This window comes from Simochromis diagramma, unplaced genomic scaffold (assembly GCF_900408965.1).
Source record: "Simochromis diagramma unplaced genomic scaffold, fSimDia1.1 OVJJ01000344.1, whole genome shotgun sequence".
Taxonomy (NCBI): domain Eukaryota; kingdom Metazoa; phylum Chordata; class Actinopteri; order Cichliformes; family Cichlidae; genus Simochromis; species Simochromis diagramma.
The window spans coordinates 13,367,010-13,392,212 of NW_024387375.1; the positions used below are offsets into that span (position 1 = coordinate 13,367,010).

At 41.4% G+C, this 25,203-nt stretch overlaps 1 protein-coding gene across 1 annotated transcript in view; it reads left to right on the forward strand.

Moving 5' to 3' along the window:
* The first annotated feature begins 16,417 nt into the window (after nucleotides 1-16,417).
* Nucleotides 16,418-25,203, forward strand: part of kcnab1a (potassium voltage-gated channel, shaker-related subfamily, beta member 1 a) — a 110,939-nt gene continuing 102,153 nt past the window's right edge. The window contains exon 1 of the mRNA XM_040008794.1: nucleotides 16,418-17,340. Within this exon, the coding sequence (XP_039864728.1) occupies nucleotides 17,054-17,340 (287 nt within the window). The 5' untranslated portion in view covers nucleotides 16,418-17,053. The remainder of the gene's footprint in view (nucleotides 17,341-25,203) is intronic.

A 25,203-nucleotide genomic window follows, 5' to 3' on the forward strand; every position in this document is an offset into this window, starting at 1 on the left:
GTTATGACAGTCTAGATAAGTACCTGCTGTTAGCAGCCCTGTTATTTTTGCTGCCAGGCAATCATGGAGTCCTGTTCTTCCTTCAGCCAGTCTGTTCACTGAAGTGCAGAAGGCTGTTATTAGAGACAGGTCCTATATGAAAAAGAGGTACAACAAAAAGGCTATAACTGAGGCTCTAGAAACTGCCAAACAAAGCCTCACGGCTCTGACCACTAGGCTGAAGAGATATACCAGAGAAGCCAAGAGAATAAATGGCCTGTTCTCCAAAGATTCATCCAGAGTGTTTGCTTAGCTACAAGGGAATAATAGCACAAGGACAGACCCATACACACACATCTGTGAGAGTGAGGTATTACACAACACCAAGGCCAAGTGGCTGGTAGATACAGCAACCTCCCAGAGCGAGAGCCAGCCAACATCTCAAAAGCAGACAGACGTCAAATAACAAGTCTTCAGGATGAAGAGCTGGACAGCACCAGAGCCTGCCATGATCCATTAGTAAAGACAACACTGTAGGCCAAATCCAAGGGAGTTGCATAAGTTACCATCAAATGCAGAATATATGAAAGTGATGCACTGTCCCCGCTGTTCTTCAGGAAAAGTTCTCCAGGCTTCTTATAGGACATTCAAAGCTTTTCTTTGGGTGTTGGGTGCCTTTTGTTTCGTAGATGATCCCACACTCCATTGATAATATTGAGATCTGGGATTTGGGGATGTCAATCCAAGTTTGATAGTGTTAAATTTTTTTAATTGTGTGTTTTTTGATATATGTATGCTTTTGCTGCATCGGACATGTGTTGGTGTCATGCCGAAAAATTAAGCTTTTGCCAGTCGGATACTTTCCAGATGGTTTTGCATGGTGGATCAAAATTTAATGGTATTTTTCTGTGTAATTTCATGAGCTTTGCCAAGGTCTCCAACACCACTGGGTAAAATGCAGCTGCCCTTCCACTGAGACCATTTCTGATCAGGTTTCAGTGAACAGATCAACAGAAGATCTATCTGTATCAGGTCTTTTTTGGATTTTCCTCCATTCTTTTAAGGACAAGAGTTTCGCACACTGTTTAACTGCACTTCTTCTTTTGTCCTCCACTTAGGACACACCGCACCTTTAAAATGTAAATTTGGGGGGGGGGAGATATTATACCAATGATGCTAATATGATATACTTGGCCTTAAAGGGTTAAGCAGCCAACAGGCCAGATGTTGATGTCAGGGGCTGATGTCAAGAAGCCATAGGAAAAATTGAAATCTATTGTACAGCGGTGTGAATTTTTTTTGTATGTTTGTCACAATTAAATGTTTCCTAAGCCTAATAACTGGTTAAGCCACCCTTAGCAGCAACAACTTCAATCATGCATTTGCGAAAAGTGGCAATGTGTCTATTACAGTGCTGTGGAGGAATTTTGGCCCAGTCATCTTTGTAGAATTAGTTTTTGAGCATGAACCAGGACTTTCACTTGGCCACTCCAAAGTCTTCATTTTGTTTTACTTAATCCATTCAGTAGTGGACTTGCTGGTGTGTTTTGGATAATTTTCCTGCTGCAGAACTCAAGTGCGCTTCAGCTTGAAGTCTTGAACAGACATTCTCCTTCAGGATGTTTTGGTCCACAGTAGAATTCATGGTTCCATGTGAGATGAGCCTTTGTGTTCCTTTTGGTCAGCATTGGCTTTTTCCTTGAACTCTCCCATGGATGCCATTTTTGCCTAGTGTCTTTCTTATTGTTGAATCATGAAACCTTAACTGAGACGAGTGACACCTGCAGTTCTTAGTCCCTTTTCATACAGGACAAAGTAGGTTTGGATAAAAATTTGTTTTCAAAAGTGCATTTTACATTTATCTTTGTCTAATAATAAAATTTGTTTGATCTGAAACATGTAAGTGTGACAAATACACAAAGCACTAGTAGACTAAAGGAGAAAACAGGTCAAGAAACACTTTTTCACACCACTGCAAATCTCTTAGCTGGCTAGAACAATCCAGCAGAGGGCGCTGATGTAAGATTTTCTTTTCTTCTTCTTTTTAATCTGCACGTTGGTTGGATATGCACTAAATTGGCCACAACTCTCACTCTGATTTAAGACATTACATTTCTTTGATGAAAGGCTCCAATTTGATAGGAAAAAAACATACTGCATCAATATATATGAAGTGATGAAAGATTAAAAAGATATGATGAATTTTTCAGACTACTTTTATGAGATGGAGAGATATTATGATGGATTGCATGTGATGGCCTCTTACTGCTGAAGAGACAAAAGGAAGCAGAGAGACAGCAGAGCGCATCATGATGTCATGTGTCTGTGTGTGTTTGCTGCTATAATGCTTTGATAATGTCCGTGTTACAAAAGATGAAAAGGCTATATTTTGTGTTGCTTTATGCCCCTTTCACCATCACCATCATCATCATCACTCATCATCACTCAACACTGCTATTTTTTTCTGCACGTCAGCCTATGTGCTGATCTGTGTGTGTGTGTGTGTGTGGGGGGGGGGAGGGATGGTGAACTGTGTCCAATCAAAGCTATCGGTGCGGACGGTAATAAATTCTCCTGGTGACAGAGGGGTGAAGGAAGGAATGTTTATAAGTTATTGTCAGCTGACGACAATGAACAGAAACACTGGTGCTAAACTGAGACATAATGTGTGCACGTGCATCACTGCATATATATGTGTGTTAATTTTACTTTGTTTCTGAGCGTGCGTCCGTGCTTGTTTTCAGTTATCTGTAGGCTGTCAGAACAGTTTAAATCATTACAGTCTGTTGTTTTAGTAAATGTTAATTTTCAAAACCTGTCTGCTATAAATACAAGCGTTAAAATGCCATCAAACGGATGGCTTATAGCATTTGTATTTCTTCACAAGTGTAAAATCCAGTGTTTAGCTAGTCTCCATCCGTATAAAATCTAATTAATATGAAATTCAACAAGTTAAAAATCTAAATACTCATAAGGGTGGAAGTTGGGAAATTCCTGTGTTGCAACAGCAAAAGCATGAAAATGACTGATTGATTGAGACGGTGGGACTGTTTTTTGTTCTGTGGCTCTGATTAGTTATCAGTTACCATCATGTTCATGCAAGAGATATGGAAGGGTATGCTCTAATAAAGACAAAGAGAGGAATTTAGATCGGGGCTTGCCAGAGTCTGTCTACACCTTTTAAACTGCCAGCAGGAACTCAAAATTTAACAGCACATGACATGGAAACAGGAATTTGTGGAGGTAAGTGTCTTAGATTACAGTGATGTACCACGGAGATAGACTTACACAAGATTTCCAGAATTGCTTACTTGGTTATCTTTGTTAACAGGCTGTCTGTGTAGGTTCTCAGTAAACGTGCTCTCTGACCTTGAGGTCGAGGTCACTGAAATTCAAACTCTTCTGAGATTTTTAAATGATGGTGTCAATTGGAAAATCCTAGAGGATTTTCAGAACCTGACCTTTGGCCTTGAGGTCAAGGTCACCAAAGTTCAAACTCATTCAAGAGTTTTGGTAGATGCACCTAAATGGCAAGGTAGGATATATCACAGGGCAGGGACTGGAAACTCAGAAACTGAGAGGAAAGGGCATAATACCACATGCCAAGATGAATAGAACCGAATATTGCTGAATTTGAAATGTTTTTTCTTCTGGCTTACTTGTTGTTTCCTGAACAGAGGCAGCCGAAGGCTACATGACTGGCAGGCGAGAATATGAGAGCGCTGGAGAGTAGGCAGACAGGTGGAAAACAGGTAAGTCATTTCCTTGGCTGGGAATAGGAGAAACAGATTGGTGTAGACTGACTCAGGTAAATGGATATCCAGGTAAACCGATTTTCAGAACGGGGTCCAAGCAGACAGCTAGGAAGGAGAACAACACACGATACCATAGAATAAAAGCCAAAAACACAGGTAAAAAGGAAAGCCTGATTACCATGGTAACGACAAGAACAGCCTAGCAGAGATGGCTACACCGTCCAGCCTTTAAATACCAGGAACCAGGAGCCCATGCATAGGCCAGTACAGCAGAGCCAGCCCAATAATTCCACCTGAAGCTTCGAAGTAAAGAGTTAGAGGTGGAGAGAAAAAGAGGAAGAAGACCCAAACTCTATGTTGCTGGGTCCATAACAGCATACGAATTATTTATAAGACTTTCCACTCATTTAAAAATCTTGTTCATTTCATTGGTATGTTATTTTAGCAGTGGCATTCCATCATGATAAGCAAGCCAAGCAAGGCAGTGCTTAATTTCTCAATCTAAAAACAGACATAAATTAAAATATACAATGTTGTTGAAATGCCATGAAGCTGCTTGCATGTTTGCATGTATCCTTTACATTACTGTCATCTTGCGGCTGCAGTCTGCTATTGCCTCTGAAAGCTGCACTGATTTCCTGCTCGTAGGAAACTATAGCTGTCTCTGTTTTACAGGCATGTCTGTTAACTACTGGACTGGAGCTGGACAAACAGGGTTTTTTAAGCGCATCTTTTACTTTAAACTGATGGGAGACCAGAGATCAGTTATAATTCTTGCTTCGTGTGGGAATCACACAACTACCTTGGCCAAGAAGTGTGATGGAGAGAAAATGAAGTTGTGCAGAAAAAGAAATGTGAGGGTAATGGGGAAAGTCTCTGCTTGCTTTTCCATACAATTTACAACATGTCATTGCAATTTAGAACAAAATACTACTTCCTTACATGAAGCTTATCAAAACTTGCCTTCACCTCTTCTCATAGCTTAAGTTACCCTCACTGGTTACACAGGCAGGTGGCTGTAAACAGTAAACACCATTAAGGACCTTTCATCGTCATGAAACCAGTCACTTCTGAATAGTTTCCATGACATTTGTGTTATTCTTAATGTCAAAATGATACTTTGCACTCAGGGACCCAAGCGTGTAAAGGATCACTTGAGCTGGCTATGGCTCAGGGTGGATCTGTACGAAGGTCGCCGGTTCGATCCCTGGGCTCTCTGTTCTGGTCGTTGTGTCCTTGGGCAAGACACTTTACCCTACTTGCCTACTGGTGTTGGCCAGAGGGGCCGATGGCGCGATATGGCAGCCTCGCTTCTGTCAGTCTGCCCCAGGGCAGCTGTGGCTACACCTGTAGCTGCCTCCACCAGTGTATGAATGTGAGAGTGAATGAATAGTGGCATTGTAAAGCGCTTTGGGTGCCTAGAAAAGCGCTATATAAATCCAATCCATTATTATTATGTGCGTAATTCACAGACATATTTCATTTAGTTTATACAGCTATATTCCTTTTTCTATTTCTATTGATACTTCAGGCGTATGTTAAGAAGATCACAGTGTTGGCAGCTGACACCTGTCACTAACTGTATTTATACAGTCTATTTCTCCCCTGTGGAGTGAGAAGAAAAACGCCTGCAATAAAAAATCATTATAATGTTTTCAAAGCTGCAATTATCTCTTTCCAGCATCTCATATTAAAGATAAAATGAATTAACCTGTCAATTCTACTAATTTTCTTTTGTTAAAAGAGAATTAAATAGCTGCTACATATAAAAAAACACTTTGTGAGAGAAAATGGAGACCAGTGGGAGGTGCAAAGGCTCAACATGCGTCTTCTAATTTAATAGTGGAAGGAGCAGCTGTCCTGTTTTGTTCCACACAGTTTTGCACCAGTGTAGTTCATATGTGTGTGTGTGTGTTTGTGTGTCTTTTTGTTTAAACTCTATAATGTCACCACGTTTTCTTTATCACCTTCTCACCATTGCTTTACTGCATTTCACCCTTCCCCCCCCTCTCTCTCTCTCTATATATATGTAGTCTGCATATCCACCTATACTGTAGTATTTGTTGTAGTAATAGTAGTAGTACTATCAGTTTATCTTTCCGTGAGACCTCATGAAAACAACACGAATGACGGATTTTGTTCGTGCTAGAATTTCCACCCTAGTGACTCCAACATTGCACACGGGTCAGGTTCGATACACACTGTGTGACAAATTTTCTAAATGACCTCGAAGGACAACAGGTCTCCAAGTAGAGGTGGTGTGTGCAGGTCCATGTGAACTTTGGAAATATGCTGGTTTATCTCAAGAGACCAAAAGTGGACGCACTAAGCTAGGAGGAAATTAACTCCCAACACTGGGAGATGCTAAAGCTCTGAGCCATGTGAAATCCTGGCCAAGTAACACATAACACTTCTAACTACTACCGGCCTGAATGTTACTCTCCAGTGTAAGAAGAAGGAAACTTGATTTGATGTCAGAGGGCTGCAGTGACTTTTGCAGAAAGGGAAGCAGACACAAACAGCACCCTCCACCTATTAACAAGACAAATAATAACCATTTTATGCTGTCCTTGATTCTTTAAATATGCTGATAGCCTCCTGTAGCTTCACGCACTCTACATGGATGTCTTAGTAAATTATTATTATTTGTATAATTAAATAAACATCTACTATACAATCAAAACAATTCTCTACTATTATCTGACAATGAGGAGTCGTTTTTAGAACCATTTCTTTAGCAAAAGAAGCAATAAAACACTACGAAAATATCCACTACATAGAAAACTATCATTGTCAAATTTGCATAAATTATCAAAAGTAAAAATAAATATATTGCACAAAAATATTAAGCTCTATATAAAGCTCTTGAGAAGTGGAGATATAGACATTACTTTTATTTTTATTGCACAGAAGGACAAGAGCGTGACAGTTATGTGCAAACAGCATCCAGGCTCGAACACAACTTCAGCTCTTTGCAAGCACCTGCACAGACAGCATGCTAACACTAAGCTAAGCTAAGCTAAGCTAAGAACCCAGAGTGATTATAAAGCTGATGTGTTCCGACCCCAGCCCAGCAGACCGAGCCTGAATTTCAACAGGTAAAAAAGTGATGCTCAGTCAGGTTTACAGCTTCCGTTTCTACCTGTTCATGTTTCTAAGGTAGAATCACTGTGATGATTGCTTTGAAGTCTCTTTAGGCTGGTTTTCATGTTTGCTTTGTATTCATACTTGCACACTAAAATAAAGACCTTATGTCTATCTTAATTAGCACACGGGTTTTATGTTGGTGCGTGGAACTGTTGCCTCAGGTTTAGATTGTTAACTGGTAATGTGTGATTTAGTAGTTTTATGAGAGTTGTGTAACAAATTACTTTCTTAAATAAATAAAATAGTTAATGCATTAGCAACAAGTAAAATGTTATACATTACTTTTTTGTGTAATGAACCCAACACTTGTGGTCAGTAAGAAAACTTATCTATTGATAAATGACAGAAGCTTATCTCTTTTCTATTCCCAGCTGTTTCATAACTGAACAATGAAAGTAGTTTCAGCAGCAGCTTAATTCTCACGCTAGTCTCCTGTTAGTCTCCCATCACAGACGGAAAGTTTATCCACAATGAACAAACAAAGATAACTAGAAAAGTCTCTGGGCCTCTCAGTTTGACAAGCTCTTGTCATTGTTTATGGGTCGTAAAATGAAGACATGCTACAGTTTCATACAGCATCCAAGGCAAGCAGTTTCCAGTAGCAATAGCCAGTTGTAGCCACAAGATGGCAGTAATGTGAAGGATGGTTGCAAACATGACACTCTTTATGGCAGAACAATGTTTGAGATTAAAGGAGAGGGTTCACTTTAACTCTGGTACATTTCACCTCATGTCTATTTTTAGATTTGATTAGGCAAGCAACTGAAGCGACTCCAAGTGTAGGATTGCACTGATCTGTGTAAATACATTGAGTTATCTGGACAACTGGAGCCTGGAATGTCCTCTGGGAACCAGTTGTTATTGACAAAATGATGGGCAACAAGCAACCTCTTTGTGTTTGAACCCAAAAAAGGATGTAGGTTCAACTCGTGTCTCCTCCCTCGCGTAGTAATGTGAGTAAGTAAGTAATTCTTCATCCAGTAAGACGAAGAACAAAATTATCTTTGAGCTAACTGTCCCAAGGAAGAAGTTAGTATACGAAATGACTGACATACTCAGATCTTTGCTGTTAGTGCAGTGATCTGGCTGAAGAACCATCACCTAACCTGTGGAAGCAGGATGCCACTGATGTTGGTACGTGAGGACTAACTGGAACAAGCCAGAAAGACTTGGCTGACAAGTCAGAGAAAAGTAGCTTTTGGCTCTTACTGTGGAAAGAAGAGAAGTATTGGACGTAAAACCTAAACTGAGATCTAGTTGCAGGAGACGACAGGGAGACTTTTCTGCTCTGCCAACAGAAGAAGGAAAGAGTGAAATTTTGAATATTGAATGCGTCCGGCTGAAGACCCTACAGGTGACCTAGCAGGCGCAACAAGCAGAAATTCCCCAGCCGATTAACAACTTTGGTTAAATGGAAAAAGAAAAAAACACCTGATGCAGTGTTTCATAGAACCAGATGTAAAAACTGAAGAAACATGTCTGTAATTTTATATATATTTCTGATATTTTAAGTTGTTTTTTAATATATCAGACATTTTAAAAAGATACTGCGTAAACAACAAAGTGCAAAGTCCCAGCAAGTTTCCAATCCAAATTAGCTGCTGACCACAGGCGGAGGTTCACCTTGTAGCCAGCACTGACCCCAACCTTTGCCCTGGGCCCCTCACATGTCCAGTGAGCTATCAGGCTCTCATTACTTGGTTGAATAATTTAGGGCTGATACTCCATCACTGATCTATTCACTTGACCTCTGAGGACACCAATCTTTGGGTGTCCACTGTGCATTTAAACTGGTGCATGCGTTTGCTTTTTAAGGTCTGTTGGCTGGTTAATAAACCACTAATGGATCAATATAAAAGAGAAGCATTTTTGTCTACCTCTGTGAGAAGTCAAGACACTTGAGAAAGTTAGCAAAAGTTCTGAGACTGCATTATGTGCCAAGCTTTCCCGCAAAGCTCACTCTTGTCCTTCAAGTGACGGCACTTTACTAAGCCTGCTTTTAAATGAACTCCACAATAAGCCCAAATCCTCTTTCTGCTTTCCTGCTTTTGCTTTTACTTTACTGCTTGTATTTGACTAGCGTTATGTTGAGTCAGGTGGAGAATAGCCCCGTAGGTCCTGTGCTCTCCTGACATTAATTTGCATCTCATCAGCATGCTATCCCTCTCCTCTCCGCAGACAATGCTTGAAAGAGTGCACCGATCGGGTCCTTCCATTCACCTTCACTTACCCCCCTTCTTTGCACCATTGTGCTTTGCTGTTTTATTCACCGGTTTCTGGCACATTCTGGCAGGAAATATCATTTACATCTGACTATAGTTTAAAAAAACGTTATTGAAATGTTGGGTTCAATTTTGAGCATCAAACTTTGCTTAGAAAAAATGGAATCACATGTCCTTACATGCAAATCTGCAAGCATGCACACACAGAATTTATTGCAATACAAGTTGAAATAACATAGTGATCTACACAGCAGTTCCATGCCCTGACTCTCTTTTTTGGTCACCTAATCTACTGTGAATATTTACAAACTGGGTTTCCCTGTTTATATTTTAATATCTAAATTGCTGCATTGGTGTCAGTGCTATAGATGAAAAAGAAGCAAAGGGGTGTGCGCTTCAAACAATCACGTGCAGTGTGTATTTCCAATTTACAACTTCTCTCTATAATTGTGCGTTATGAGCTCGGGCTTGTGTGTTTGCAATGTGTGTGTTATCGTGTCTTTTTATATTTCTTTCACCTGTTTTAGAACTCAGATTTGTTGTGTACTCCTGTGTGTGTGAGAGACTGTGCGAGTGTGTATGCATTGTTGACACCCAGTCATGTTTGGCTCCCTCCTTTTAGGCCAGCGCAGGCTGTGACGAGACAAGGAAACTGGGATCCTGTTTCAAGCTGGATGAGGCTATAAGAGACCAGGGAGCACTCTGCACAGACAGACACACTGACAGGCACAAAGGAGAGAAAAAGAACCAAGTTCAAAGAGAAAGAAGATCTAAGGACAGTTTCAGATAGTTTGGTAGAAGGTATCTAAAAAGTACTGAGAGCATTGCTGGGTGATTACAGGACAGTGAGATATGCATCACTCATTGAGGCTGAAGTAACCGTCCTCTCCAAACGAAGGTGCAGGATCGAGAAACATTTGGAAACCTTAAGTGTGCTCTTTTCACCTTGATCCCGGAGCTTTGCTCTTGAGGGGAGGGGGCCACGCTCTGGAGCCATGCTAGCTGCACGAAGCAGCGGAGGGGGCATCGGAGGGCCCGGCGGGCACCAGCCTCCCCACGTGCACCGAAAACACTCAGTGGCCTCTCTCAGTGGGCTAAAAGCCCAGCGCAGCAACTCCCAGGATGCCAAGCGCAATTCCTCCTCCGGGAAACAGGTGGCACAGCATAGAAACAAGGCAGCAGTAATCAGAGAGATGGAGACCAACTGGTACCTGAAAATGTTTGGCCTGGGCAAAGACGAGACAGTTGCACAAAAGACTGGCATGCTGTACAGGTCAGTTAAACCCTGTCTAAGTGTGTGTGGGCATGCTTGTCAGTGAGTGATTGTAGATACTTGAGAGTGCAAACAGACTGATGGCCTAACGTGTTACACAGAGCAGCTTGTTGATGAGCACAAATCATTTGTGAGGTGAATCGTGCACTCACCTCACAAGTACTTTGGAACACACACAAAGACCCAAAAACGTCTTTTTTATGATTATCTACACATCATTAACACTGTCATCTGTAATTTTGTTTGTGCAACTGTCAGGAAATTCATAAAGTGCGTGCATGCACACTGTTAGATTGTTCAAGTATTTCTGTGCTGGATCCTCAGGGCTATCTGATGACAAGCGGTTCCCCCTCCGTCCAACCGTTTCATTTGTGTGTCACAGCAGTCACGCCGGTCATTACGACCTCGGCTTAAAGTTGTGTCACCGGATCTGTCCTTAATGCTAATAGCAAGCATCTGTCTCGCTGGTGGTGTTGACATCTTCCACCACCATGGTGACAAAACATGGAGGCTGGAGGGAGTGTTTTCATTCTTTTATGTGTGATTGACAGACAGGAAGCACCAATAGCGTTGATTCCTAATCCCAATTTTTTGACGTAGACTAGCAGCGAGTGTCTTTCTTTTCTTCTTCTTTTTTCCCTCACACATGGATATTTTTAGTATCGGGTTCCCCCAGCCACCTTGCAATGTCTCCCCCTCTCATCGCTCCACTGCTCTCTCTTGTTGCTAAATGCCTAATCCATCTGTGTCCCATTCCAATCATTCAAGCCTAAAGCTCCACATTTATCAGTCTGCAGTCCTGCCTCTTCCTTTCCCTCCTTCTTCTTCCCTCTCTATATTCTCTGGCCTCTCTGCTGCTTTTGGTTTTGTTCCCTTTAATTTAGAAAAAACAAAGCAGAGCAGGGAAAAGAGACCAGAATGTTAAAGCAGCAAGGGACACGCTGTGATTAAATAAGGTTGAGGTCTCACAAATATTGATGGATTCATTTATGTTGCAGAGCAGCCATTCAGAAAGGATTGCTATAATCCAAATTTATTTGTTCAGTCTTCATAAAAATTAACTGGCGGAGGGTCAAAGAATCAAACTGTACACCCACACACAAACGTGCACACACTGTGTGTGTGGCTCAGTTGTAAACTTACAAAGGAGATTATTTTCCCCAGTGTTGCACATTGTGTTTTGCCTACACTGGCTTATTGGAAAATTGGAAGCAGTATTTAGGAATAATGGTAAAAAAGAACAAAAAGGCAGCTTGGAATAGTTTGCAAAAAAAATATACTGTACTGCATTACCAATATGATGCATGTGCATCATATTGGTAGTGTTACGCTGTCATCATAGCACCCCGGTGCAGGAATAATGCACTCAGTGGATTGGTGCCTGTTTGTGATATTACCACAAAATATTTCTTTGCCTTTTTTGTGTTGCTTTCAAATTGTTTCAGAAAATTGCACAAAGGCACATTATAACAAAGAATTAAGTAAAAGTAAGCCCGACTTGTCTAACGACAAATGCACATTAAGCATCGGAGTGCTGTTTTCAAATGTGGCTTCAAATGGTATTAAACAGTCTTTCCGATGACATGCTTGGGGCTGCACACTTCACGTGCTCTTTATTTACGGGCTCATAAAAGTGTGATGAGAGCCTCTCGCGGTTTGATTGACAGCACTACAGCTGCGTGTGGAACGTGAGGACAGTGTGAGTGTGTGAGTGAGTGCATTTAATGGGCATGTTTCCAAAGTGGTGAGCTCAATGTGCCACCAATAAAACCAACACTGTGTGAATCACTGTAAGATTAGCACGACCTTCACACGTGTGCACTTACCCTCTCTAACATAGACAAAAAAAGCTTTATAATTGTTTCCGTTTAGAGAGTCGGTACTGATCATTTTGTCCGATCACTTGGACTCAACTGTTATGTTGTGGATGCAGTCTTCTACTTGAAAGAACAGATAACAGTTTCCTCTGACCTAGAAATGCATGAACCCCTCTACAAGTCTCTGTCTTGCCAGTCAGCCAACTCGTGCCTGACACACACACACACACACACACACACACACACACACACACACATCTGCCAGCGCTGCGCTTTGAGCCGCTGACGTGATGCCAAACATCATGCGATGACTGGCTATCTGCTCTGCCTTAATTTAAATCAGAACAATTGATGCAGATTTTAGCTCTCTGGTGATTCTTCTTGAAACTCGGGTCAGACCATAACAAGAAATAATCTGCTTTGTAACCACTTCTTTATAAATTGCCTTTTCTACCCCCATGCTAATGTATTCCTTTCTGTGCCACAAATTCATTAAATGCTCATTTATTTATTCTTTGACAAAACAGGGTATTTATACGATGTTTTCACTAATTGCTTTTGTTCAGGTATTGAAAATTTTATTAACATTTTCTGCTTAGCCAAATTAATTATGCGGCTGAATTTGCATTTTCTTTTGCAGCCAGATAGTGAGAAATAACCTCGTAAACTTACTTTCATCATTGTTTGTTTACCCTTTATTGCAAAGATATTATGGATTACTTTAGTTTTTAAATAGAACATGGAGAGTATTTGTCAGGGACAAGCTTTGGAAAATATAGCCTAGGTGTTACAATGCAAACACTCTGTTCATGTCCAAATTGAGGCAACAGTATACTTAAACTCACCTGACGTTTTATTAAGTACACCTGGCTTCTAACAGGTTTGACCCCTTTTGTCTCCAGAGCAGCATTAATTCTTGATTGAACAAGGTGCTGAAATCATTCCTCAGAGATTCTGGTCCATGTTGATGTGACAGCATCACACACTTGCTGCAAATTTGTCCCAAAGGTACTCTGCTGGCTTAAGATCTGGTGCCCGTGGAGGCCATTTGACTACACTGAACTCATGTCATGTTCAAGAAACCAGTTTTAAATGAGTTTTGTGTCATGGAGCGTTATTCTGCTGCAAGCAACAGAGGGATGGTCAGTAACAATACTCAGGTAGGCTTTGACATTTAAACGATGATTAGTTTGTACAAGGGGCCAAAGTGTGCCAAGAAAATACCCCACACATCAGCAGCCTGAACTGCTGATACAAGGCAGGATGGATCGGTGCTTTCATGTTGTTTATGTGAATGTTGCAGCAGAAATTAAGAGTCCATTTTTGGTTAGCCTGCGTGAATTGTTTCCTGTCCTTAGACCACCCGGTGTGGTCTGCTGTTGTAGCCCATCTGCTTCAAAATTTGCAGAGATGCTCTTCTGCATACCTTGGTTGGAATACGCGCTTATTTGACTTTCTGTTGTCTTCCTGTCAGCTTAAAGCAGTCTGACCTCTGTAGATACTGCAGATAATAACTAGATAATCTAGTGACCTAGATTGATGAGTCAAATAATTTATTAGCACCCAATCTGTTAACAAAGTCTTTCCTTCTTTGACTTAAAACTACATAAACACGTCCCTGTCAATAAATGCTTTTCATGGAAATAGACCATATAAGAAGCAGCACATAACTCCTGTGGGCTGGAGATGATCAGCAGAATTATTCACAAGCTACGATTAGTTTGTACTGTAGCTGTGTTTCCATTTACACTGGGCTGAATCAATATCTCATTAAACCCTGTTGCTTTTTCAGAGCGTACAGTAAGCCAGGGAGCAACAGTTCTAGGAATAAAACTCGACTGACCCGAATAATTACAGCCAACAGTATCGTCGCCCTCGTCTGACCGTGTATTGAGATTATATTTCCTGATACCTTCAGCACCAGGTGCGACAAAGGTGCGGCAACACGATACTATTGTTGCACAACAAAAACACATGTTCCTGTAGAGCTTGATGGATGAAACACGGGGATGGTGTCAAGATCGGCAGTTTGATTCACACAGCTGGGATTCTTTTGCACACATGTGTGCTAAAGTATCCATCCCATAATATGGAAACACTGTAATACTGAGATAAGTATTAAAAATATTAATCAGTCACATAATATGTTCTCTTCTTGTTAGATCACACCTCTTCAATGATTAAAAGAGCACTTGAAAACACAACGGCCGTCTTTGCCATGTATCGGTGTGTTGTTCATTTTGTCTGCCTCACTCTTCACTCTTCTCAGCATTAATCTAGATATTCATTGATAATAACAATGGGATTTAGTGGGGGAATTTAGGCCAGCACACTGGTGTTAAACAGGAGCAGGACAGTCCCTGAGGGCTGCAGACTGATCGCTGACATAATTATTGCTGCCATTGAGTCAGATGGCAAAGACGAGGCTTTTTTCTTCTTCTCCTGCACGTAAACAACACAGAAATGTTGTTTTATTACACTGCAGATAATACGAGGTTACAGCATCCACACACATGGCCGGTGTGTCTTTTTAAACGTCGTCCGCAAGCTGCTAAACTTGTTCCTAACATACCGTGGGCGCTCGGTAATATGCAATCTTTATATGGGGATTCGCTCACTGGAGGGAGGATATGTGGGGGTGGTGGGGACAAAATGAAAGAGACGACTAATTAATCTCAGGGAACAATGAGCTGGTTTTAAAATGAGAGTCGAAACGTATGAACTAAAGAGTTAAAAGAGAATAAATGAGGGGGGAGGAACAAAAAAGACAAAAAAGTTGTTTATGCCTAATTTTGCTGCTCATACATGCCCCCAAACTGTCCTCTCCCACCTTCTCCGTCCTCTTTTGCTTTTCTTCCATCATTCACCCTGTGTTTTTTTTTCTTTTCTTCATCAGTGACTCACCTGCCTAAATGTTGAGCTCCTCAAAGGAGAATGTGACTGTCGTGAACACCAGAGGCCAAAATAAAAATGTTAAAATATAAAACAGAACAGAAAAAAAATCCAAGTGAGACAGAGAGAAAAAGAGTGAAATTAATTGGAGCTTTTAATACGACAGAGAGCATCTGTTGTTCGAATGTATGTGCGTCGAAGGTGTGTGCGATGCATAGTATGGACGTGAATATTCCAGGTCCATAAATACACTGTAAACACACTCAGGCGTTGCATAAGCTCAGATGACTTCCAGCTGCCAGGCATGATCAGGTTTTCCACCCACCCTGCTGGACAACAAGCACAGCTGCCTCTTTACCAACCTCCATGTGTCACTTTTGCATTAATAGCCATAATTTCACGTGCTGCAGGTACAGAAGAGTCAGCCTTGAGGTTTTTACCCCCAAAACCCAAAAACAAACAAACAAAAAACCCCAAAACGAAATATCCCACGTTCAAACAAATTATTTTATCACGTAGCTTCTACAGTTCCTGCATACAGCTTTTGGCTGTTGCCACTGGATGTCTGCAGGATACAATGAGGAGCAGTCAGGCAGTATTTGCTCTATACTGACACATACACAGATGATGGAAGACTGAAATTCCATCATCTGTGTGTGTGTCTACTTGTGGAAAGAGTGATAGTGTGTATCTTAACTCAAATTTCCTGATATGGAAGAGTGGCATTCCTCATGATTCCCACAATTCACTGGAGGACCAGACATGATGTCATTGAACGCTCCCATGAGAAGGCTAGAGAGGGGAGATTATATACTGTGTGTGTGTGTTTGTGCAGTCAAGAAGAAGGAAAGACGAGAAAACGGAGGCTTTTCCACTTTATTTTTTTGGTTTACCTAATTATGAAAACGCCGCCCTTACACTGTGCACGACTGAATAACACGCCATCGGCCGTGTGCAAGCGTCTGCTCGAGTATGTGTGTCTGCGTGTTTATATTACGTGTTTGTTATGGGCAGAACTGCAGAGTACACATTGTTTAGAATAAGAAGGAGCAGAAAGAGAGGGCAGAGGCAAAAAAGACGAAAAAGAATGAATTTAAAGGTTGTTGAAAGTGAAAAAAAGTGACTGCTTTAAAAGTGCAACGAGTGTGAGAGACGGGCTGACAAAAAGCAAATGGCAGGAGACGTGAATGCTGGAAGAGAGACGAGAGAGAAAATCAGGAGTAAGTGAAAGGGCTTGTGACGGAGGGAATACTGGGAGACAAAAGAGGGATGATGAGGAAAGGCAGGGTGGGAGAGAGGATAAGGGGGTGGGGGGTGGAGAGGAAAAAGGGGTAAAAGGAAGGAGAGAGTGAGAGAGAAACAGAGTGAGAGAGTGAGAGGGAGGGAGGGAGGGAGAAAAAAATGTCCCAGATTCCCATGCTATTTAATAGGGAGCAAAACCAAACTGAGCTTATAATGTAGACTGGCTGAGCAGGGGGCAAAGTGACAGCATCAGTGTGTGGGTGTGTGTGTGTTACGTGTGTGCATGTGTGTGTGAGAGGAGAGGGACTGTGTGTTTGGCCCTCTGTTAATCTGTCTTCATGTGTGTATATGTGCAGACAACATATATGGCCTGGTGCATGGAGAAGTACATGTAAGGAAGTAACCTGTTTTCCCAGTGTGGACGAGCAGCCTGCTGACAGACTGGACTCCAGATTTCAGTTTGAAAAAAAAAAGGCTCCTTTCAGGGCTGGATGTTCTTTTGTTTTTGTTTTTAATAAGAGGAGGACTTGTGCAGCTTTATTTTGGAGGAATACTTCACACTAAGATTTAATCAGATGCTCTCACGCACACGCTCCTCTGCTCCGTGTAGCTGTGCGTGGGTGAGGGGCCTACCTGGATTAATCTGAGCGCACATGATTGTGGGACATGCGAATAGCAGAAAGGAGCGATTGAAGGGGAGGATAAAGTGAAGAAGAAAGCTGGAAGATGTACTTGTACAAGGCAACGTGCCCGGAGATCCCCAACCCGAAACAGAAGGGGTCCAGGATTCAGGGTGGAGGCCAGGGTGGGGTCCAGGCTCAAGGCCTAGGACAGGGGAGGCTTGTCGGAAAGACTTCTATGGGGACGGGAACGCGACCCTACCCTCCTCTGATGCTGTGGACAGCAAACAAACCCAACGGCGTGGTGGAGCTCAAGCAGCTGGAGGAGTTCCTCAACTTCCACTCGCTGTCGCTGCACGACACGGTGAAGAGTCAGACAGGCATGGCCTACAGGTAACCTTACCTGTGTGTCTCTGTGAGAGGAAGTCATGTTCGGTCATGTTGACAGACTTATCATTTCTCTTTAAAGAGTTAGTAATGGCTGAGGGGGTTGAAGAGAGTTTTTTATAATTAGTGTTTTATTTGATTCTACATCTGTGACATCTGAAGAGAAGCGTGGATAAAAATCAAACAGTTTTTCAAGCTTTCCCCCCACATGCTCTGTGTTTACATGCTTCTAAGGTCATGCTTGCTTTGCAATGCCCATTGCATAATGGGAACTACTGATCTCTTTTGAAACTCCCAAGCTAATTGATCATTAGCTCTGAGTGCTTTATAAATAATTTTAATCCGAGTCCTCTCTGTTTCTGATGGATGCATTCCTCAAGTAAGTAATGCTAAGTATAATAAGCTATAGTTTCAGCTGCATGCTGTATTGAGCTAGCCGGCACATACAGGACTAACTGTGGCAGAAAAAAATAAATAAGTCACATGTCAACAAGCATCACCCCAAGCGCATATGTTTGTAATGCACACGTGCTTAGGTTCTTTTATTCCCTTTTTAATTATGTGAATCCGAGATCTTTGAGTGTTTTTCTTTTAATATGTACAAAATTCATGTTCACAAATGCTTTACAGTGCTTTAAGAGTTGTCAGCACCCCTTGGATTTGATACGAGTGCATATTTTTCAATGTATCAGAGTGTGCACACAGCAGGTAGAAAATGAGCGTCATCATTCAAACAGCTCCTGTTAAATGATCTTTTGTTTTGAAGGTAATCCGGTTCATGCTCCTTGTGCGCTGGTAGAAACTGCTGTCATGTGCTTGTTGTTTTTCTCCAAGTTCGTCATCTGTGACTAAGCGCCGTGTTGGCGAGTGGTTTGAGCGAGTGTGATCGGGACATTGTGGATCGCTGCTCAGCCCCCAGGCAAAAAAAGTAACACGTAGCTTCTTTGCCTGAATCGCCTGGTCGTCTCCGGAGAGGGCGAGAGGGGGATGAGCTTGAGTAAAGCCTTCTCTGTTGTTTACCTCAGCTTGTTAGAGATCATTAATCTTAATTTGTACCTGAATATGAGTCTTTTTAATTGTTTAAATGTTTAAAAATGTTTCTTTTTCAATTAGAAACATTTCAAAAAAACATCCAGTGTGAACTGAGAGTCCACACTGACAAAACAGAATAAAAAAACAACTTGGGAATCAGAGGAAATAAAATATTCTTATTCAACAAAGTAAATCAATAAGACTGCATAGTGTGGTTTTAAAAAATTAGTGTCCATGTGTGTTTTATATTTGGAGACACTGCTGGCTTAGCATTTCCATGAACTATATTTCTGTCATTCGTTCCCTGGGGCTTCCTCATCAGTGGTTCTTTGCAAAATCCTGCCAACATATTTCACTGTATTACAGTCAGTGTAATAATAACACGGACTAAACTTATTCCGTTGTTGTGTTGGTTTAGAAGATCTGGCAGCTCAGACCGTTTCCATCACCCCTCTGTGCCCACCAATGGAGAAAGGGGGTGTAGAGAGGAGTGTGATGGGAGTCTGTATCTCTGTTGGATCAACCTGGCTAAAGGAGCTCATATGGCCATTCGCTTTTAGCATTTGCCTGGGGACATATTGGCATATGTGCGTTCGAGGGCCTGTGTGTGTGTGTTTAAAAGTTTGTGGCTATTGCCATGGTAACCTAATAGAACAGCTGGCTGCCCACGACCTTTTCCAGGTCAGCGTGCTTGTCGGTGGTCAAGTTGAGCAGTCCGTTCACTCAGACACACACAAATAAGAAAGAAATTTGAAATTTTGTTAAGTAGAAAGCATTTCCCCGCATTAGCATGCAAAACAAGGAAACCTTTGAACTTAGTTTTAACCATAAAAGAGATAAAACCGGGCGTCAGTTTAGCTTATGGGGTGAGCAGGTGATCAAAGGAGGTGGTCCTGGGTTTGAGTCTGACCTGAGGCCCTTTGCTACGTCTGCTCTCTGTCCACTATCTACAACTGTGTTTTCTAACAAAGGCAATTTTTTTGTGGGGGGTCTTTTTGTGTGGAGAAAAAATAAAACAAACCAAACCAGTCATGACTTCAACCTCCCAAAAACGGGTTACATACAAGATATTAATAAAAATGCTTTTATTAGCACATGAACACCCCAAAGGAAGAGATGCAATTCAGTCAAGTGCCCTCTGTGACCTTTAAATGTGTTTTCCCTTTAAAGTCCTGCCAGCTCTGTGGGGGTGAGCCGAGGAGAGTTGTGACTTGACAAAACATAAAGAGCCTTTTCTAACCTTTTTGGCTCGTGATCCCTTAAAACAATGAATCTGTTCTTATGATGCTTTAATATTTTATAAGAGGAAAAATCCTGACCACAAGTTTAAACACTTAAAAGCAATTTCAAGGCCAGCTTTTTTGGTGCTGTGTCTAAATATTATATTTTAAGAAGTAAAAGTAAAGTATAGTGGCTTTTATGTATGGACGATCCAAACCTGGCGCAACCGAACTGTACACTTACCACTTTATTATGCACATCAGTTTAATCACATGGCAGCATATGCAACTTGACGCATTTAGGCATGCAGACGTAGTCAAAATGACCTGCTGAAGTTCAAGTTGAGCCTCAGAATGGGAAGAAAGATGATTTTGAGGTTGGTGTGGTTGTTGGCAGGCTGATCTACAGGGGATTTTCTTGAATAATCATCTTTAGGGTTAACAGAGAATGATCTGAAAGATCTGTCTCATAGCAAGAGGGCGTCCTTGTGCCTGTGAGGGCTCTCATTCGGTACAGCAGCTTCCTCTTTTTTATATAAAAAAAGGCATTTTTTGTCTTCCCCGCCCCTACTTTGGAAAGCTATGACATCACAACAATGCGACAGTCAACTGCAATGTTGATCGTGGATCAGCATTATTGTGATGATGCTAATGAGTGATTCTATGGATGGATGGACTGGATCCATATCATGAGAACAGATGATATGGATCCACATGAACAAGTGCCTGGTTAATGTCTTAGGTCAGAGGAGCTAACGTTACAACCAAGGTATGCAGAAGAGCATCCCTCAATTGTGAAGCTGATGGGCTCCAGCAGCAGAAGACCACACCTTCTTCCACCCCTGAAAGCAACGAACAGGAAACTGAGGCTACAGTTTCACACAAGCTTGTGTTGTGGGCTCAAAACTGATTTCTTTCACTGTACCAAAATATCCTCCACAGGCAAATCTCAATTCATTAGAGCACCTTTGGGATGTGGTGGAACAACAAATTCACATCATGGATGTATAGCCAAGAAATCTGCAGCGACTGTGTGATGCTGTCATGCCGGCATGGACCAAAATCTCAGAGGACTATTTCCAGCACTTTATTGAATCAGTGCAACGAAGAATTAATTCAGTTCTGCAAGCAAAAAGGTTCAACCTGATATTTGCAAAGTGTATGGTGGGTTTAAAACAGGAACACACATGCACACAGACACACAGGCATTCTTTCAAATGATCCAAAGTGCACAGATGGAAAGAGGAAGAAGAGGCAAATTCCATGTAGATATGAGCTCAACAGAGTGCCCTCACATGCCCTTTAGTTTATTATTCATGAGTGTGTGTGCCTGTTTGTGGGGCGTGGGTGAGTCCTTTCAGTTGTGCAAGAGCATCAGTGAGTGTTTGTTAGACAGCAAATTACCTCAGTGTGTGTGCATGTTCATTATGTCGTTAATATGGCCCTGACTATGTGGGTTATGGTGACAACATAATGTTCATTTCAGAACATATGCATTTAACATTTTCTCTGGGCTAATGTTAACACTAGTCGGGGAGATACTGATGCACTGTGACACTGTAAGTAGCATTTTAGAGAGACGGTGATCGCTCGGTACCAGAATGTAGCCTCGGAAATGGATTTTGACATCAACTCAGTGCGTGTTAGTTATGAACGTGCCACTACAATGAATAAATATCAAGCTGAAAGGTAAGTTTTGTGTTCAATCAGCCTCCAGAGCGACAAACAAAAAGCGTGAATCAAGTACATCCCCTTTTAACCTAGATTCCAAGTTATTACGCACTCAAATGCACACGATGTTTGATTACTCAAGCTGAATTAAAACAGACATCAATTCAATCAGCCAAGTGGGGAAAAAGATTAATCTAAAGGCCATGATATTATTGGATACAGCAGGGGAATGCTGGGTAAGGGCACAACAGTGAAGGGGAATTCAAACCTCCAGGGGGCAGAAGGTCACATTATGAAGCATATGCCATGTGCTCTTGGGTGTACTAATGTGTGTTTGTGAGTACGCATGTGTGTGTACTTGTATTGCCCATGTTTTCACAGTCACATCATGGGGACCTAAAAAGGGGATGGAGACAAAAAGACCCTGCAATGATTGTATAGAGACTTGTTTCAAGGTTAAGTCAAGGCTAAGTTTCTAGAAAATGATTGTAAGACGATGAAAATTCCCTTGAAGTGATAGAAACTGAACTGCCAGTGTGTGTGTGTGTTTGTGTGTGTTTTCAGACAGTCTGGATGTTTGTCAGTCCATCTGATTAAATGAGCTCTGCCTGCTGATCGACTGTGGTGTGAAGGTGACAGAGTTACATTGTCCCTGCAGTTGCTTCTCTCCTCCCCTGTCACTCACTTCTTTCTCTGTCCCTGCAGCCTTTGCTGATTTTGTTCTGTGCATAATTCATAGTCTGTGTGCATCAGCCATTTCTACTCTGCCTTTGCTGTTTTCAGAATGTGAATTAAATTCTCCACATTGTAAAACACTGGAAATGACTTTCCTAGATTTATCGTGTTAGGAATGTATTTCGAGGTCTGTACCACGAAGTAAGATTTCAGCTTATTCGGATAACTTATTGGGTTAACTCTGGGTTTTCTGTATTGCAAAGGTAGTTCACATCAACAGGTATGAAGTCAGCGGATACTCACCAGTCAGCAAAATCAATGTTAATTCTGAGAGTCTGATAGTCTTATGACTAAAATTTCATTTTGTTTTAGTCATAATTTAGGCATTAAATTCTTTCACAAGATTATAGTAGACTCAGTCTGAAGTTGATTACAATATAAAGTGTAAAAAGTGTGTTGTGTTTTTATTGGTCAGAGTTGCTCCACACACTTAAAAAAGCATCTTATTTTTCTTGATATCAAATGAGAAATGTGTCCATTAGGTCTACTCTGCTCTTCCTCCCAAGCGTTGACATTTTCTTGCATTTTCAGGAGAAACTGGGAGTATGAAAGACGTTTTTATATGAACTCTTTACTTGCTCTCAGACCAATAAAGACCACTGAGGTTGTAGCTGAAACAATAAGACCAAGACTGCCTTTTAAACTTTTATCTAATGAAATACTCGATATAATCCACCAGATAAACTTTATGGATAGAAATAAATCTTCCTCCAATCCTGCTGACCGAAGTGCTCAAAGCTCGCCCGCATTCATACAGGACTTTTGATACTGAACTCCTGCACAGTGCTTTCCCTCTCTCACACACTCACACAGCAGCTTTCAGTCTGTGTTATGTGTTCAACATCCCCATAATTTTCCAATTTTATGGTTTTGTCTCCGCTGCACTTTTTTATGTTTCATGATTGGCCAGCACCACTTTTTTTTCCCCGTGAACCTGTGATCTCCTCATCCTGATTGCCAGTGTTAGAGTAATTGGTATGTAATGGAAAGACACCACGGGCATGTAAACTTGTGCTATAGTAGAAGCGTCTTAAGGTGGTATGAGCTTGCAGAAGATACATAAAAGTAAAAGTTTGCAGTTCATTACAATTATAGTTGCTTCTAATGGCAGTAATGATCCCTCCCCTGACCTGGAGACATTTTTCATGTCCAGGCCTTGAACCTCATGTTTTTTCTCTCTATTAGTAGTAATTCAATATTACATAAAATTAACTATTAAAAAAGTGTCTTTGAACGGCAGAGATACAGAAATGTCTGGATGTAGCACAGAGCCACAGAGCGTGTGCGCTTGAAGCCATTTATGATTTTTAATTTGTTTGATCTGCTGCTCACCTCAAACAAGTACAAGCAGAAATGTTGGACTTTTAACGATATACTTTAAATTTCTGTTTGTTTGTTTTTTACAAGTACAGTTAAAAATTAAAAAACAAAACAAAATAAGGACTGTCTGGGCAAAGAGTCACCAGAACTTTTTCTGTAATCTTACACATTTGTTTCTTATAATTTAAGAGTCGTGCTGACAGATTTCTTTCTTATTCATAGCAGCTTTTACTTTGTAGAAAAACAGTTAAATATAGGACTTCTTTACACTGACAGGAAGGGGAGTTTCACTGGTCTGGACCGCTTAAGAAGTGGGCTGTATGTGGCCTGCCACGTATGGCCTGTGAGGGGTGTCATATATAGTTTGACACCCCTGGTCTATCACTTTTTGTCTCAGGGATCACGGATTTGTTTTTTTGTTTTTGTTAATGGGTGTTTCCCTTGTTGCCGGGTTTCAAAAATGGCAGTTTTGATTTCGCCTTCATGACTCTTGATTGACGTCACTTACAAACTAATTGGTGAGATGCGGACTGCTGCCATCATGTTTTTGAAATGACTTGGCTCGCTTGGGAACCTGGCTGAGCAGGTACTAAAGAAGTACCCGGTACCAGGTACGACCACCTAATGGAAAACCCTAAAAACCGAGTTGAGTTGAGCCGAGTAGGTACTTGTGGAAAAGGGTTATACATGTAATAGGACTAATTTACAACTGTAATCCCTGCTCTAACAAACTGTCTGTGTAGCTGGATACAGAAAGCGATTTCAGCACCAATGAGTTTTAACTAACTAAGTTTCTTAAGTTTCTTACCAAAGAATGTCGGGAATCTATCAGGATGCATCTGGAGAGAAAAATCTCCATAGATTTCCTTCATTTACACTTGGGATTGGAATTTCTGAACCAAAGCATGAAATAAGGTTTTATAATCGTGGCATGTCTTCCTCGGAGGCTCCTGTTGTTTTTGGTCACACACCAATCTATTTTCTCTATGGACGTGCTGGATGGACGTCAGTATTCCTGATCATGCTTCAGCTGTTATCCTGTAATCTGGTTGCGTATGTTTGGGAAAAGAGAGACTGAACCCTGAGATAACTTAACTTAAATTACACTTCAATATTGCATACAGATGGTGCTGATTGCATCTTACGTACATCTACCAACTAATGTAAGTCTAATAGCAACAACCAACCAACCCAGTGACATCACTTTCTGTGCTCTCACAAGGTGGTGCTACACATTCTCCAAAAACCTCCATCCGTCCATCCATCCATTTTCTTCCGCTTATCCTTTTCAGGGTCGCGGGGGGCGCTGGAGCCTATCTCAGCTGTCATAGGGTGAGAGGCAGGGGTACACCCTGGACAGGTCGCCAGTCTGTTGCAGGGCCAACACACAGGGACAGACAACCAAAAACCTCTAAAGACTTATTCTTTAAATCCAGCTTTACACCAGTTGACAGTTTTGCAGAGTAGTGCTGCATGGTGTAAACCAGCCCCAATACACGTAGTGTTTCGTGTCCACTTTAAATCGGGAATAAGAGATTTGAACCCTAAGCTGCAAACCCAACTCAGAAACTGTTTCTGTACTCCACATCACTTCAAAGCACGAGAAAGATAAATAAATGTTAAATAATAAAATATAACAGCTGTGTTTGACTACCCAAAGAGCAGCAGTGACAATTTATTGACTAAAACCAGTCACAAGCCTCTGCTCTGTGGACCGGAGCCCTTCTGTTCCCCCACAGTGTTTATGCTCAAACTTTTGCCTATGTAAGGAGAAACTGTTCAGGCACTGCACTCCATTTATTACTCACAGACACAAAGAGAAGGAAAAGCAAAGTATTGGGTGAGCGGAAATGAACGATGTTAAAAAAATACAAATGATTTAAAAATGATC